This window comes from Mustela nigripes, chromosome 12 (assembly GCF_022355385.1).
Source record: "Mustela nigripes isolate SB6536 chromosome 12, MUSNIG.SB6536, whole genome shotgun sequence".
NCBI lineage: Eukaryota > Metazoa > Chordata > Mammalia > Carnivora > Mustelidae > Mustela > Mustela nigripes.
The window spans coordinates 45,112,811-45,128,385 of record NC_081568.1 but is presented as its reverse complement, the minus strand read 5'-3'; the positions used below and the strand labels follow the sequence as shown (position 1 = coordinate 45,128,385).

The 15,575-nt window shown below is 43.4% G+C and overlaps 1 protein-coding gene across 1 annotated transcript in view; it reads right to left on the bottom strand.

Annotated features, from left to right (window-relative positions):
• GALNT10 (polypeptide N-acetylgalactosaminyltransferase 10) overlaps positions 1–15,575 on the bottom strand; it is a 214,038-nt gene that overhangs the window by 106,068 nt on the left and 92,395 nt on the right. Inside the window, exons 2-3 of the mRNA XM_059417212.1 lie at positions 13,003–13,105; positions 10,085–10,223 (exon numbers count right to left, since the gene is read on the bottom strand). Coding sequence (XP_059273195.1) covers positions 10,085–10,223; positions 13,003–13,105 — 242 coding nt within the window. The remainder of the gene's footprint in view (positions 1–10,084; positions 10,224–13,002; positions 13,106–15,575) is intronic.

Sequence of the window (15,575 nt, the reverse complement as noted above, 5' to 3'; positions counted from 1 at the left end):
TACTCTCCCTCTTTCCATTTCTTAAATCTATTTATCACCATCTGAAAAAAGAAAATTGTTTATGATCTCCTCCACCTAGCAGAATGTAAGCTCCAGGAAAAAAGGAAATTTTGCCTATTCTTTTCACTGCTGTTTCCCCAAGGACTAGCTCATATAATAAGCCCACATGGTAAGCACGTGATAAATATGTGCTGAATGAATGAATGAATGAAAGACTTGCAGAGGCAGGTTAAGGCGACTAATAGGCTTACAATCTCCTTATGGTAGGAACTGACACTTGATCATTTTAGTATAAATGAGTAGGGGCTAGCTATATTTTAGGTAGGCTACAGATTTGGGGTGGAGGCATGGGAAAGAAGCCCCCTAATACATAGTTACTTTAGATTAAGTTCCTGATTTAATTAGCTGGGGGTATACCCATACGTGGTCATGCAGGACAGGAGCCCAAGAGCACAGGTGGCAGTTATGCCAACAGCTTCCTTTGACCCCCAGGGTCCCCAACATAAATGTGTAGCTGGCAACGTCTTCTGGGATCAGGAAAACTCAATTCATGTTACATCCCTGGCCTTTCTTGCTCAGGTTCACATCACCATTTCAGAAGATTCTGTTTCAGTTTCTGGGGATATTTATAAACATCAGGCTTTTCTAGTTCTCAAGTCCTCAGCGCTGCCAGCTCTCCTGGGCCCACACATTTCCCCTCAGGTGTCTCCCTCCTCCCGATTCCTTACTCTTATCTGGGTGTTTTGGATACTGCAATGGCTGGCAAACCTCCACAATAAATCTATTTCCAACTGGACTCCAGCTATAACTCTGCCCAGGGTGTACCTGTGTGACTTTGGCCACAGGTCACTCTCCCTCTGCCATTTTGATTCTTCTATTTGCTCATCTGAAGAAAGTGAGTAATGATGATGACGACAATAACAGGACCTGTCCAACCTGCTCATAAGGGATGCTGGTTTATAATTTAATTTTCCTGCAAGATCTTTGTCTTGTTTTCATAGCAGGGTAATGCTGAGTTCACAATGAGTTGGAAAGTACTCCACTCTCTTTCATTTTTTGGAAAAGTTTAGGTAGAGTATGTATTAATTCCTTTTGGGGGGGAATTCACCAGTGGACCCATCTGGACCTAGAGCTTTCTTTGTGGGGAGGTTCTTAAACTATATTATCAATTTGACTATTCTGGTTAATCATTTCTTTTTGAGTGAGCTTTGATAGTTTGTGTCCTTCAAGGAGTTTATTATTTCATCTAAGTTGCCGAATTTACAGGCATAAAGTTGTTCAGGGTATTCCTTTCTTAGTCCCTTAATAGGTGTAGTATCTATTGATATATCACAATATATGACCTTTCTCATTCCTGATATTGGTAATTTGTGTCTTCTTTTTCTCTGTAGTGGTCTGGTTAGAAGTTAATCCATTTGATTGACTATCTCGAAGAGTTAGCTTTTGGTTTTACTAATTTTTTTCCTATTGTTTTTCTGTTTTTTTTTTTTAATTTTTAAAAAGATTTTATTCATTTATTTGACAGAGAGAGAAATTACAAGTAGGCAGAGTCAGGCAGAGAGAGGGAGAAGCTGGCTCCCCGCTGAGCAAAGAGGCTGATGTGGGACTTGATCCCAGGACCCTGAAATCATGACCTGAGCAGAAGGCGGAGGTTTAATCAACTGAGCCATCCAGGCACCCCTGTTTTTCTGTTTTCTACTTTACTGATCTCTGCTTTGATCTTTTTTTACTTCCTTTCTTCTGCTTATTTTGGATTAACTTGCTCTTATTTTTCTAGTATGTCAAAGGAGAAGCTGATGTTATCAATTTGAGACCATTTTTCTTTCCTAAAGTAAGCACTGAATGCTACAAACTCACCCGGAAGCATTGCTTTAGTGACACCCCACAAACTCTGATATGCTGTTTTCATTACCATTTGGTTCAAAACATTTTCTAATTTTCCTTTTGATTTCTTCTCTGACCCATCTGTTATTCATACACGAATTACGTAGTTTCCAAACATTTGGAAATTTTAAGAGACTGTTCTGTTACTAGTTTCTAAATTTAATTCCACTGTGGTCAGAAAACATACTTTGTATCACTTTGAATCCTTTTAAATTTGTGGAGACTTGTTTTCCAACCCAGAATATGATCTATCTTGGAAAATGTTCTGTATGCACTTAAAAAAAAAATGGACGTTCTACTGTTATTGGGTAAAGTGTTCTACAAATGTCAGTTGGGTCATGCTGGTGGATAATGCCTTCAAGTCTACTATATCCTTGCTGATTTTCTAATCATTCTATCAATTTTTGAGAGAAGGGTGTTGAAATCTCATAATTGTGGTTACGTCTATTTCTCTTTGCCCTTCCTTGACTTTTTGTTTCATGTATTTTGAAGCTCTCTTATGAGGTACATAAACATTTTAGGTTGCTATGTTCTCTTAATGAAGGACAACTTTATTGAATTACAAAACCACTTTCTTTATCCCTGATACTCTTTGTTCTGAATTCTACTTTAACTGATACTCATTTGGCCACCAAAGCTTTCTTTTGATTGGTGTTAGCATGGCAGATCTTTCCTATCCTTTTGCTTTGATTTGTATCTTTGTGTTTCTTGCAGTCAGCATGTTAACTGACTGAGCCACCCAGACACCCCTCTATTTCTTTTTTCTGATCTCAGTTCCCTTTTCTCTCTTTTTCTGCATTCTTTTGGATTAACCGAATATTTTTCATTTTTCCATTTTGTCTCCTTTGTTGACTTATTTGCTTACAAAACTTTTTATTATTTTAGTGCTTGTTTTATGATTTATAGAATATATTTTAAAGTTATAACAGTATACCTTTATATATCACTTCACAAGTAGTATGAGAATCTAATAGTAGTATAAAATCATTTCTCCTCTCTGACCTTTATGTTGGCATACATTGTACTTTTATATAGGTTTAAACCCAACAACATGTTGTTATCATTTCTGGCTACACAATCAGATACTTTTAAAAAGGATTTAAATAATAAGAAAGAAATAGTGTAGGGGATGGGGTGGGATGGAGTTGGGAGGGGGAGAAATAAATAATTTACCCACAGAGTTACTATTTCCAGTGATCTTCATTCTTTGTAAATGGAATCCCTATTTCCATCTGTTATCGTATTTTTTCTCTAAAGGACTTCCTTTAACATTTCTTATAGGACAAAACTGCTGTGATAAGTTCTTTCAGTTTTTTTTATGTCTGACAAGTCTCTAATTTGCCTTTATTTTTGAAAGCTATTTTCTGTGGGTATAGAATTCTATGTTGACAGAGTTTTTACTTTTAGTACCTTCAAGAAGTTTAGTTACACTGTATTCTTGCCTCTTTTGTTCCCGGGTGAGAATTCTGTCATCCTTGCCTTTGGTCCTCTGTGTATAACATGTGTTATTTCTCTGCGTACTCTAAAACTTTGTCTTCATCACTGGCTTTTGGTCATTTGATTATGATGTACAGTGGTGTCATTTTATTCATGTTTCTTGGATTGGGTTTCATTGAGCTTCTTGGATCTGTGGTTTTATAGCTGTCACTCTCCATGGAAAAATTTTGGCCACTGTTTTCCTCCTCCCGTTCATGGACTCCAATTACCTAGATATTTGACTGCTTAATGTTGTCCCACAGTTCATTAATGCTCTTTTAATTCTGAAAAATTCTTTTTCTGTATTTTATTTTGGAGTAGTTTATTTTCCTACTCTTCAGTTTCACTCCCCCCAACCCCCCTGCAATATCTAAACTGCCATTTATCCCATGCACTATTTTTCACTGCATTGTTAGCTTCATTTCTAGAAGTTCAGTTTGGGTCTTTTTATATCATTCATGTGTCTACTTAATTTTTGAAACATATGGAATATTTATAATAACTGTTTTATTGTTCTCTGCTAATTCTAAAATGGTTGTCAACTCTGGGTTTATTTTAATTACTATTTTCCTCATTATAGGCCATGTTTCTTGGCTTCCTTGCATGCCTGATAATTTATTTTTATTTTTTTTTTAAAGTTTTTTTTTTTTTTAAGATTTTATTTATTTCTTTGACAGAGAGAGATCACAAGCAGGCAAGAGGCAGGAAGAGAGAGAGGAAGGGAAGCAGGCTCCCTGCTGAGCAGAGAGCCAGATGGGGGACTCAACCCCAGGACCCTGAGATCATGACCTGAGCCGAAGGCAGCAGCTCAACCCACTGAGCCACCCAGGTGCCCCATGCCTGATAATTTTTGACTGGGTTTTACCTTGGTTCATGCTGAATATTTTTGTCTTTTTTTTCTTTTTTAAATCCTTGTCTTTCTTTAGTCTCAAGCTTTGCTTTAGAATGTAGTTAAGTTACTTAGAAACAGTTTGACCTTTCTGGGTCATAATATAAGATTTTTTTAGACTAGTCCAGAGCACTGTTCAGTTTAGGACTAATTATTAGTCTTTGTGAGATAAAACTCTTTTAAGTGCTCTACTCAATTCTCCAAAAGTTATATGAGTTATGAGGTTTCCCAGTCTGAGTGGTATAGAGTCTCAGCTCTGTGTGAGAGCTAAGAACTGCTCCCTCTAACCCTTTTGGGTGACCCCTTTCCCAGTCTCAGGAAGCTTCTGCACAGGTAAGTATTCATCAGACATCTGCTGAGTAGTCGAGGTCTGCTTTGCAGATCTCCACAGCTCAATCTCCATATGGCTCTCTCTTCTCTGGGACCTGGTCCTGTGAACTCTGACCTCTTTGGTCTCCCTGGACTCTACTTGGGCTCCCCTTCTTACACCATGGCATGGAAACTCTCTCAAGACAAAAGCTGGGGAACCTGTAAGGTTCACCTCATTTGTCTCCCATCTCTTAAGAATTACTGTCTGTCCCTGACTGATGTTCAGTATCATGTAAACCACTGCTTCACAGTTTGTCCTTTGTTGTTGTTATTTCAGGCAGGAAAATGTCCTTGTTACTCTGTTTTGACCCCCAAATAGCATTTTTGTATGTCTCTGTGTACATTCATATTGGGGGCACTATGATTACCATTACAACAAGTGCTATAAGTGTGGTTGATTTAAACTTGTGCTTATAAGCCATCGTTCTTTCCAGAGTATATATTTAATAAATGTTTATCAACACAAATAGGCCATAATTGCCTCTGTTATTGCTTTTGTAACCCACTGGAGATGTAAAGGCGATCAACAGAATACTGGCTTATTATAACAGTATGAACTTCTAAGTTCTTTTAAGGAAATTCAACATATACCATAAATCAACAGAGTTAATTTAGCAAAAAGCAACAAGCAAAAGGAAGCATGGAACCAAGAATCTGGTAGATTAGGGCCTTTAACTGAAACAAAGATTCCATTTGGGTTCACTCATTACTGAAAGCTAAGCCAATGGACTGGGGAAAGCAGGTCAGGATTGTAGGTAGTTTTCATTCCTACCATGAATGTTGACTGCTTTCAGTCCCACCACGAACAATCTTGGCATGGGAGAAAATCACCATTTTCTCAGAGGAAAAGTTCGCACAGGAACCTTCAGACCCCAGGCACTCCAGCAGTTGGGGCTGCTGCCATCAGCTCTGTGCCCTGGAGGGGCCTTCCTGCACAGCTGCTGAGCAACCCCCCAACCTCCTCGGGAAGGAGCAGAAAAAGCAGGCCAGTGCACCAGCCAGCTTCCATTCAGCTCCCTCAGGCTCAGGTTGCAGCGGGCAGATCACCGCAGAGCCAGCTGGCCGCCTCCCACTTACAAGCCCAACGAGTCAGGCCCAACTGCCTGGTCTCCCTTCTCTGTGGCTCCATGGTCTCTGGTACAGCTTCTGGTGGGAGCAAATGCAGCTGGCACAAACAGCCCCTCAGCCCTGCTCTTGGCTATTGCCAAAACTCAGCAGAAGAAGTAAAAGGCAAACATTTTACTTATAAAACAGCTCCTGCTAGAGAAGTTGTTTCAGCTTCTGAAAGGAGAGAGTGTCTCCACTACTCTAATTTCCTCACACTTTTCTGCTGTCTGCAGGAAAGATCCACCAAACCCCTCCAGCCGGGAAAAAAGTAAAAGCTCTCTAAGACATTTATCAACTCATTTCTGGAAAATGAGCTTCCGCACTGGGAATTCCAAAAAGTGTGTGTTGGGCAGGGGTTGGGGGGGTGGTCAGGAGCACTGGATTTAGGAACATCTTTCATGGTGACTTGGGGCGGAGCCTGAAGCGTCCTCAGGCTCCATTCACACCCACCTAGAACAGGGGTTCCTCACCGTACTGACGCCCTGGACCCCTCTGCCAGGCTGCCGAAGCCTGTGGCTGCTTCTCAGAGTAGCTTTTATGATGCATAAAATAAAATAGGTCAGATGATAAAGGAAACCAATTAGACCGAGATACAGTTATCAAAATAATAAACAATTTGAAATACAGTAATAAAAGTATTTCCTTATGAACACAGTACGATCCAGGGGCAGTTCTAAAAACTACCTTCCCTTCACAGCAGGGATGAGTGTTCAGGACGTTTCTAGACACTTGTAAAGTGATGTAAAGGTAAGTGATTTCTTTTGGTGACGACATCACAGGTGCTTTGTTGCCTTCCATCGTAACGGCAAGGAACACCACATTTCCGTGAGAGGTTACTGAAAAGAAAAATGCAATGTTTTGCCTCATTCAGGTTTATGGTCCTATCTGTGGACTCCTAGATTAAGAAGACCTTTCTTTTCCAGAGCTGTAGGTGCCTCTCATCAGCTGGGAGCCTCAAACTTGTAGTCAGTAAGCCGGGAGAGCCTTCATCTCATGCCTACTTCTCCACCTTCAGTGTCTTCCCGCAAAGGCTGGGGCTGGGTGGGGGTGTCCTCTGAGGTTCCGGGTACTCTGTGTCTACTCTTATTAACTCTCATTACTGGTCTTCTCATCTGGGGCGTAATGACCTGTCTGGTCTGTCTGTCCCCATCTCTTGCACAAGGCAGCAATAATGGCTCATTTATCATTGTGATCCTTGTGTCAAGCACAAGGCCTGGCACATAGGAGACCATGCCTGTATATTTACAGACTGAAGAGATGAATGGACAGAGGAAAGCTGTGACCACACCTAGCTTCTCTCTCTCATTGTAAAAAATCCTCCTTATTTCACACCAGCAGTTTCTCAACCCTAGTTCTATAAGTGAGCATTGCTTTACGAGGTTTTAGAAACTACCGAGACCCCGGAGGCACCCCCAGAGACTCAGATTCCAGTGGTCTGGGGGTGGGGGCGCCTTTGCCTTTGTCTATTTTTAAAGCCACCCCCAGGTCGCCAGAGTTGCGACCCCACAATAGTGCGGAACAACAGCTGAGGTCAGAGGGCAGTGCTCCCAGATGAACTTCTTTTCCAGAGCTGGCAAGATGAAATTAGTGTAAAATTCTGAACTCTGCAAGGGGCTAAACACATAAATTGAGTTTCTGACCCTCAGAGTCAGGTCACAGTTCTGAATCCAGCAACATCAGTAATATCTGAACTACATGCTCAGACTTAGATGAAAAATCTGGGGCTTGAAGTAAAGACCATGAAACAAATTACTGCAAACGCCACAGACAAGCACTCTGAGGCCCCACCCTCCCTCCCCTCGTGGCAAGAAGTCCTTATGAATAGGGCCCATCCTGGACAGGCAGCATATTTTCTGGGGGACGGATTCCTGGCTAGGCGGTTTTCTCATCTACAAAGTAGAGAGGATAATAAAAATAAGGCCAACTTCAAGGTGTTGCTGCAGGAACTGAAAGATGGAATGGGACAGAAAGCATCTTGTAAGTAGCCCCAACGTATTATCAAGATTAATTCTTTACTATTGGGATTAGTATCTATTTATGGTCACTTCCCTTTACTGTTTTCCAGATACCATGTTTTTTACGAAGTGAAGGATTGTGTCAACCCCATGTTGGGCGAGTCTGTTGGTGTCATTTTTCTGACAGTATTTGCTTGCTTCATGTGTATGTCACATACTGGTAATCCTCAGAGCATTTCTAACTTTCATTGATCATTGTTTTAGCTGAATCACTGCAATTTCAGGATAAAACTTTAATGGATTAGAAGCTGTTTCTTATGGGTGAGCAAAAATGTGGCTTCTTGAGATGGAAACTGCTTCTGGTAAAGACGCTGTGGAGATTGTTGAAATGTCAACAAAGCATTTAGAATATTACACAGACTGAGTTGATAAAGCAGTGGCAGGGTTTGAGAGGACTGGTTTCAATTCTGAAAGCTCTCCTGTGGGTAAATGCTATCAAACAGCATCATATGCTACAGAGAAATCTTTCTGGAATGGATGAGTTGATTGATACAGCCAAGATCACTGTTGATTTATTTTAGGAAATTGGCAGTCACCCTGGCCTTTGGTAACCTCCACCCCAATCAGTCAGCAGGTGCCACATTGAGGCAGGACCCTCCACCAGCAAAAAGATTACGACTCACTGAAAGCCCAGATGATGGTTAGCATTTTTGTTTTGTTTTGTTTTTAGCAATAATGTGGTTTTTTAATTAAGGTATATACTTTTTTTTAGACATAATGCTGTTGCACACTTAACTGATGACAGCATAGTGTAAACTTTTATGTGCACAGGGTAACCAAAGAACTCATCTGACTCACTTTACCACAGTTTTCTGGAGTAGAACGTGTAGTACCTCCAAGCTGTGCCTTTCCTGCTTTCTACCAATGGAGTTCTTCTAGGTGGAGAGACCTTGTGTTATAGATGTCAAGTCACAGTTCCCAAATTCAAGTTCTGATTCCACTGACCCATTGTACCATCTTATGCAAATCATCTAACCTTCTCATGCCTCGATTCCTTATCTGTAAAACGATGGTAATAAAGGTATGTACCTCATTGGGTTTTTGGAAGGTTTGGCTAAGTGAGGCAAAGCACTTGAAGTATCTAGAACATCTTCTAAAACTTAAGCTTTGCAATAAAATCACCAGGAAGGCTTATTCAAACACTGACTACTGTGTCCCTCTCAAGGGCTTTTGATGCAGTAGATCTGGGCTGGAAACAGAGAATGTGCATGTCTAATATGCTCGTAGGTACCCATGGCATTGCTGGCCTGAGAGCCACACTTTGAGAACCACTGGCTGAGAACCAAGCCCGGCATACAATAAGCACCAACTAACTGTTAGCTGATATTATCTTTTCCTGGGCTCTACTTCCTAAACCCCTGAGCAAAACACTGTGTGTTCTGGTGCCACTTGGTACTAGTCTTCCTGTAGCAGCCATTTTGAATTCAGCCTGCAGAGGTTCCCAGAGTGTGAATCCAAGATAAGCTGCACCAGCATCACATGGGCGCTTACTTATAATGCAAGTTCTTGGGCCCTAACCCAGATCTATTAAATCGAGATCTATGGAGGTGAGGCACAGTATCCTGGGCTCTTAACAACCATCCAGGCAACTCCACTGCAAACCAACTTTAAGAACTCCTGCTCTAGTAGAAAATCACTATGACCACCACAGTAAGCCTCCTGAAAATGGCTAGGGAGGCAGGATAGCTTAAGGTCCCAAGTATAGGTTTTAGCTGAGTTGGAGACCTGGTTCAGCTTCTTCGCCACCCCGGGGCCATAAGTTAGGATGCTCATTTAAGCCTCGGTTTCCTCAGCTGTAAAATGGGCACCATTGTAGGACCTACCTCACAGGAACTTCAGATGCTGTAAACAACGCATGATAACTGTTGAGAGAATGTTGGCGGCCACTCTTACGCTCTTTATCCCTGCTACAATGTGTCCAGTCTCAAAGTGATTTGAGTCTGCTTATTAAAAAAGGACTTAAATATACAGGCGCACAGCCCTCTTTTAAGAAAAGGGAATAAAAAAACGTAGCACACAGAAAGTGGGGAGCATGAGGGTTGAAACTGTCATTGCAATTGTCTGAAGGTGAGGTTTGCGGTGCCCATAGGCCAGAGCAGAGGGGAAAAGCAGAGGTCCGAAAGTTTCCACTGCTTGAAAAGTGAAGGGGAAGGAGATGGGTTCTTTTTCAACCCTCTGCCACCCCACCTCTAAATCTCGGGGAATCCGATCATATAAACCTCTGCACCATGGCCCTGTGTATCACGGAGGGAATTTCCTCCAGCCCGCTGTTCTTTAATTAATTCTCGTCAAGAGCCACAGGCAAAATCCCTGGATCCCAGAAGATGAGAGATGTCACACTCACTTTGGGTGCCGAATATCAGGGAGAGAGCGATTCAAGGAGATTTTATCGCTGACGTAAATGTTAAATCCATTTTCTCGGTACGCCTGATCCACTCTCTCTGCGTCGGTCATGGGGTAAGGTCTCCCTTGTTCTCCATTTCCTAGGAGCAAAGAGCAAAGTCAATGTTGCTAATCGAATGGAGTGGGGGAAGAAGGATGAGAGATGTGATTAAACCACAGAGATAAAACTTTATACATGGATACAGAGTGGACCTCCAGATTTTGCAGGGGAAGTCTACAGAGGGGAGGGAAATAAGAATTTTTTCAGCCACGCCCTTGTTACGTACTTCACAGACCTGTTCTCACGTCATCCCCACAGCAAGCTGTCATGGCGACGTGTGAGGCTTCATTCTATGGATGGATAAACTGGGACTCAAGAAAGTTGTAAGAGCAGGTTTGTGACCTCCAAAGTCCATGCTCACCCTACTCTACCAGAGGCCCCAGACATCCCTGACCATGGCATCCCATCAGCTGGACAGGAGGCCAGATCTACTTCATATGAGCTGACTAACCTTGGGCCAGTCACACCAACTCTCTGAACGGCAGCTTTGCTCCATCTGGTACCCACACCCCACTGAGAAAGTCAAAAGTGAGGGTGCATACATGGCAGAATTTATAAACTATATTATGATTACTCTCGGCAAGGCAAACTTCATATGTAAAGAGAAAATGCTACAAGTAATAAAAGATGCTTTGATCTTTTAAGTCAGCAAACGATTAAGATCTGCCTAGCCTAGGCCACGATTGCCCGAAAAGTCATGGATTTGGGTGGGTAAAGTGCTAGCTGTCCCTTCTCTGTACAATCCAAGTGGGGAGAGTTCCTGATGCGCCAGGAAATTATTCTCTGGGTTCCCAGGGTGCAGACAGTGAGTAGGAAAGTCCACACCCACCCCTGCAATAACAGTGCAGTGATCTGCAAGTGGACAGAGTCTTGAAGAAACGGCCATAAAATTAGCTCGTTAAAAATCACCTCGCCTTCTGGAGCTTGCAGTCTGAGCAATACCCTATTTACTTTGCAAAGTAAATTTTGACAACATCAGCTTGATGGGAAGGTGCAGGCTAACAGGTGGGGCCAAGGGCTGTGCCTACTCCACCCAACCAGATGAGAGAAAGGACGTTGACATCTGTTAACTCCGAAGGCTCCATGAGAAGATGCTGCTGGCTAGTGCCCAGGACAGACTCCGCAAGGGGCACAAATGCAGCCAGCAGAAAAAGGACAGCCAGAAGCATCTTCTTAGAGAGGGAAGTTTCAGGAAGGCAGTACAGGTGAGTGACTCAGAGTTCAGGCCCTAGAGTCTGGCAGAGTGCAGCTTGACGCCCAAACCTGCTACTCGCAGCTTTGTTACCCTGGATGTGCTGTTAAGACTTTCTCTGATTGGGCTTTGCCCTTTGGATGAAAGGGGAAAAGAAGGTTCAATGTGATAATTAAGGAGGTAACGCAGGGCAAGATGCCTGGCACAGAGTTAGCACTCAACACAAGCTGGTTATTATTACTCTTAATAATATCTCTACTGGGGCGCCTGGGTGGCTCAGTGGGTTAACGCCTCAGGTCATGATCCCAGGGTCCTGGGATGGAGCCTCACATTGGGCTCTCTGCTCAGCAGGGAGCCTGCTTCCTCCTCTCTCTCTGCCTGACTCTCTGCCTACTTGTGATCTCTGTCTGTCAAATAAATAAATAAAATCTTCAAAAAAAAAAAATGTCTCTACTGCTTACTCTTTTTCTTGCTAGTTATTCCCATGTTCTAATAATTCTCGTATGATAACTGCCTAGAAAATCAGCTTGTTTCAAATGTTTTCTTTCTCAGTTTACCAGCACCCACCCCCACCTTCATTTTCAATCACTGCCCTACAGAAAAATGCACATTGTGTTTTTAGATTTCCCTGACCATCAGTTATTGTATCAGCTCTAATTAGAGCCTGCTGTAGTCTGGTTTTTTTCATAATGTAATCTTAAAAAAAAAAAAAAAATCAATAGTGGTGGGTTCTTCTAACTAAGATAAAAATGAATAAAATACCAATCCTTATATTTCTATGGTGCTTTCCAGTATTATAAAGTTGCTTCATACCCATCACTTTATTTGTGTCACCTTGACAATACCACCGAGGTTGTCTGAGCAGGAAGTGCGAGCCCCGCTGACACATGGGGAAACTGAGGCTCCAAGAACATGGGATCTATCTGATGGTCACGTGCTGCCAGAGCTGATGCCAGTGGTGCCAGAGCTGCCATCCTGACTCTGAGTCCAGGCTCTCTAGAGATGACTTTCCACATTATTTCTATAAACTCCACCCTTCCCCTCCCCTTCCCAACTCCCCAGTGTAACAGGAACTGCTCCAAAGACTAATCAGCCAAAGAAAACTTTAGCTGAAGCCTGCTAAATCCATTCAACCTTGTGGCTACATCCAGACCTGGGTTCAAGTCCCAAGCCTGCCTCTTTCTCACTGCGTGACTGCAGGCAGGTGACCCCACATCTCTGAGCTTCAGGTCCCTTCTCGTCAAATGGGCCACAAAGGGTGACTCGGGGTTTCCCTGAGAAAATGTGCCAAGTGTGGGGCCTGGGCCTCGCTCACTGCAGGTATTTAATAAATGTTGGCTCTTATCATGACTGCTCCTCATTTTAGTGGTAAATTATCTCATAAGGGGTAGGGGGACATCATCTGTCACCCAGTAAAGGTGGTGGGGACAATTCCTGAAGGCAGTGGATCTGGTGATGTGAGTGGAGAAAGGGATCAGCTAACAGGCCAAGAGGGAGCCTTCCCAGGAAGCAGGGGAAGGGATGGCAGCAAAGGGAGAGGGAGTGAACAGGAGGTCCAGACACGCCTGCTAAACGTGTGCACCTGCCCTTCACAGGACCCGCCAATGCACGATACTGCTCTCCATACCTACGCGCTGGGCGTCCCTTCTGATGGCTTCTTTGTCATGCCAATCCTTCAGCTTCTGCCCATCTCCCACGAAAAATATCTTCTTCTGCTGATTGTGGGAGCCCTTAAAAAAAAGATAAAAACAGTGAAAAAGAAGGAAAGGGGTAATAAATTCATTAACAGAGACCCAGAAATCGCACTCTCTATGGGAGCTTTTGGTACTGATTGACGATCTGTCATCAACTGCTCACTTATGAATCCCCTCGATCTGCCTTTGTTAGTGCTGCCAGTCAGGTGGGCAAAGGTCAGGAGGATGACAGGTACACGGTGTCCAGCCTCCTGGAACTCCGAAACCAGCAGGAGAGAAAACAGATGGACAGATAGTCCTTTCCCCCAAGGGAGAAAGCACAAGTGTAGCTCTGTCCAACAGAAATACGTGAGCCACAAATGTGAGCCACATGTGTAACTTTAAATTTTCTAGTATTCACACTAAAAAAAAATTAAAAATAAAAAACAGATGAATCCGTTTTGATAATATATTTACCATATATTCTACCTAAAGTATTATCGTTTCAACACACAGTGTAAAAAATCCCCAAGATACTTTATTGGTTTTTTTGTACTACGTTTTTGAAATCCTTTTTTTTAAAAAAAAGATTTTATTAATTTATTTGTCAGAGGGAAGTGGGGGTTGGGGGAGAGAGAGAGAGAGCATGAGCAGGGGGAGTGGCAGGGAGAGGGAGAGGCAGAAGCAGGCTGGCTTCTGAGCAGGGAGCCTGATGTGGGGCTTGAACCCTGGACCCTGGGATCATGAACCTGAGCCACCCAGGCATCCTCTAAGCCTCTGAAATCCAGTGTGTATTTTACACTTGTGTTCATCTCAATTCAGACCCTTCCAGGTGACTCATGGCCATATACTGGACAGGGCAGGTTCAGTGAACCTCAAATCAGAGGCCTGGAGAAAGGGCTATAGCAGGAATGACTTCCACTAGGAAGAACAGGGGAAAATATTGCAGACTTGAGGGTGTTTGGGCTAAGCTTCAGGTAAGCAGAAATGAGAGGCAGGGCAAAGACTTCCAGGGGCAGCAGAGGGTGGCAGAGCTGGGCTGGGCCCGAGGAGCTCTGCACCCAGAGCAGAAGTCGGGTCTTGGTCACTTCTACAGTCCCAACGACCCAGTCCCAAACAGCATGAACGTTTGGCCATTGTGTGCGGAATGTATGAACAAGCAACTGGAGGGCTGAAAGAAAATGGGAATGTATATGGCAGTCACAAGAGAGTGGCCCCTAGGGGCCAGGCTCTGCAGGCATTTATTGTGTCTGGGAGGTAAGTCCATCCTGGTGGGCCTATTAGAAGCAGTTTCCCTAATTAAAGGAGTTGCATTCCAGTATGTGGGGTCATTAGAAGGCGCCAGATGCTTCCCCATGCCAACAGTCAAAGCTAAAGACTTGGCCCAGTGGCTCAGTTAGAGCCTTCCCCAGGTAACACCGCAGTGCACGGCTGTTTAAGGATCTTCCTGTGTTCACATAAATGAGAATGGCTTTCCACATCACCTTGCCCATTAAAAATCCTGCAGACTTGTTCTTGCCACTGTGGCATATGAGATCCAATGGTCCTATTTCCTATGTAATTAGCTACGAAGGCCCTGAGCATGTGGCATGCTGCAACATTAGCACTAACAAGAAGCCACCAGAATAAAATCATCCCCAAGCCTGTTTATTAAAGTCTCTGGCTGATCCTTGTGTTAGCAGATTTTCCACAACGGCTCAATATCCTTACATCAGCTCTAATGATAATAACAATCCTTTGTGCTCCCTCTCCTACAGACCTCTCTGAGCTGTAAGGAGAAGATCTGGAAAGTTAGCATGCCAGATGTGGTCAGAGAGGGAAAGAAAACTGTGAAAACAAAGCCCACATGCCCACGAACAGTTCTCAGAAATCATAGAAGTTGAGCTGGAAGTGCCTTCAGCAAATTTCAACTGCGTCAGCTACGTTTCTACAGGAGACGCTTAGCACTGTCTTGGGAGGAGGGGTGCTGAGAGTGGGAGGTCGACCCCCTTTCAACCAGACTAGCAAGCATCTGTCTGTTTTCTGAACCGTGGTTCCATGTGGATTTCATTTTAGAAAGCGCCCCTGCTAAAAACAAATGGACAATCAAATCTCCAAACAAGTGAATAAGTCTACTTGGAAACTGACCAGGGCCACTTTCCCATTTCACACACTGAGCAGCCAAGTCTTGGGGTGGGCGGGTCAGGGATCTGTGCAAGGTAAAACCCTTCATTGCTAAGAGGTCAAGAGGGATTGGTCAACGGCTGGTTAGCAATCTTTTCTCCAGCCCTCTCTCTCTCAATTCCTTTTCCCTCTTCTGCTATGTAAAAACTGGGAACTTTAGTTGACTGCTGAGGTCATTAGTGGGACAAAGAAGATCAGCAAGTTGAGGCTACCTTAATGGAAGGAGCCTATACAAAGAGATTCTCAAAGTGTGAGCAGCACTGCCCCACCTGGGACCTCGTTAGAAATGTTCATTCCTGGGCTGCCTGGGTGGCTCAGTCAGTTAAGTGTCTGCTTTCGGCTCAGGTCGTGATCCCCGCTTCCT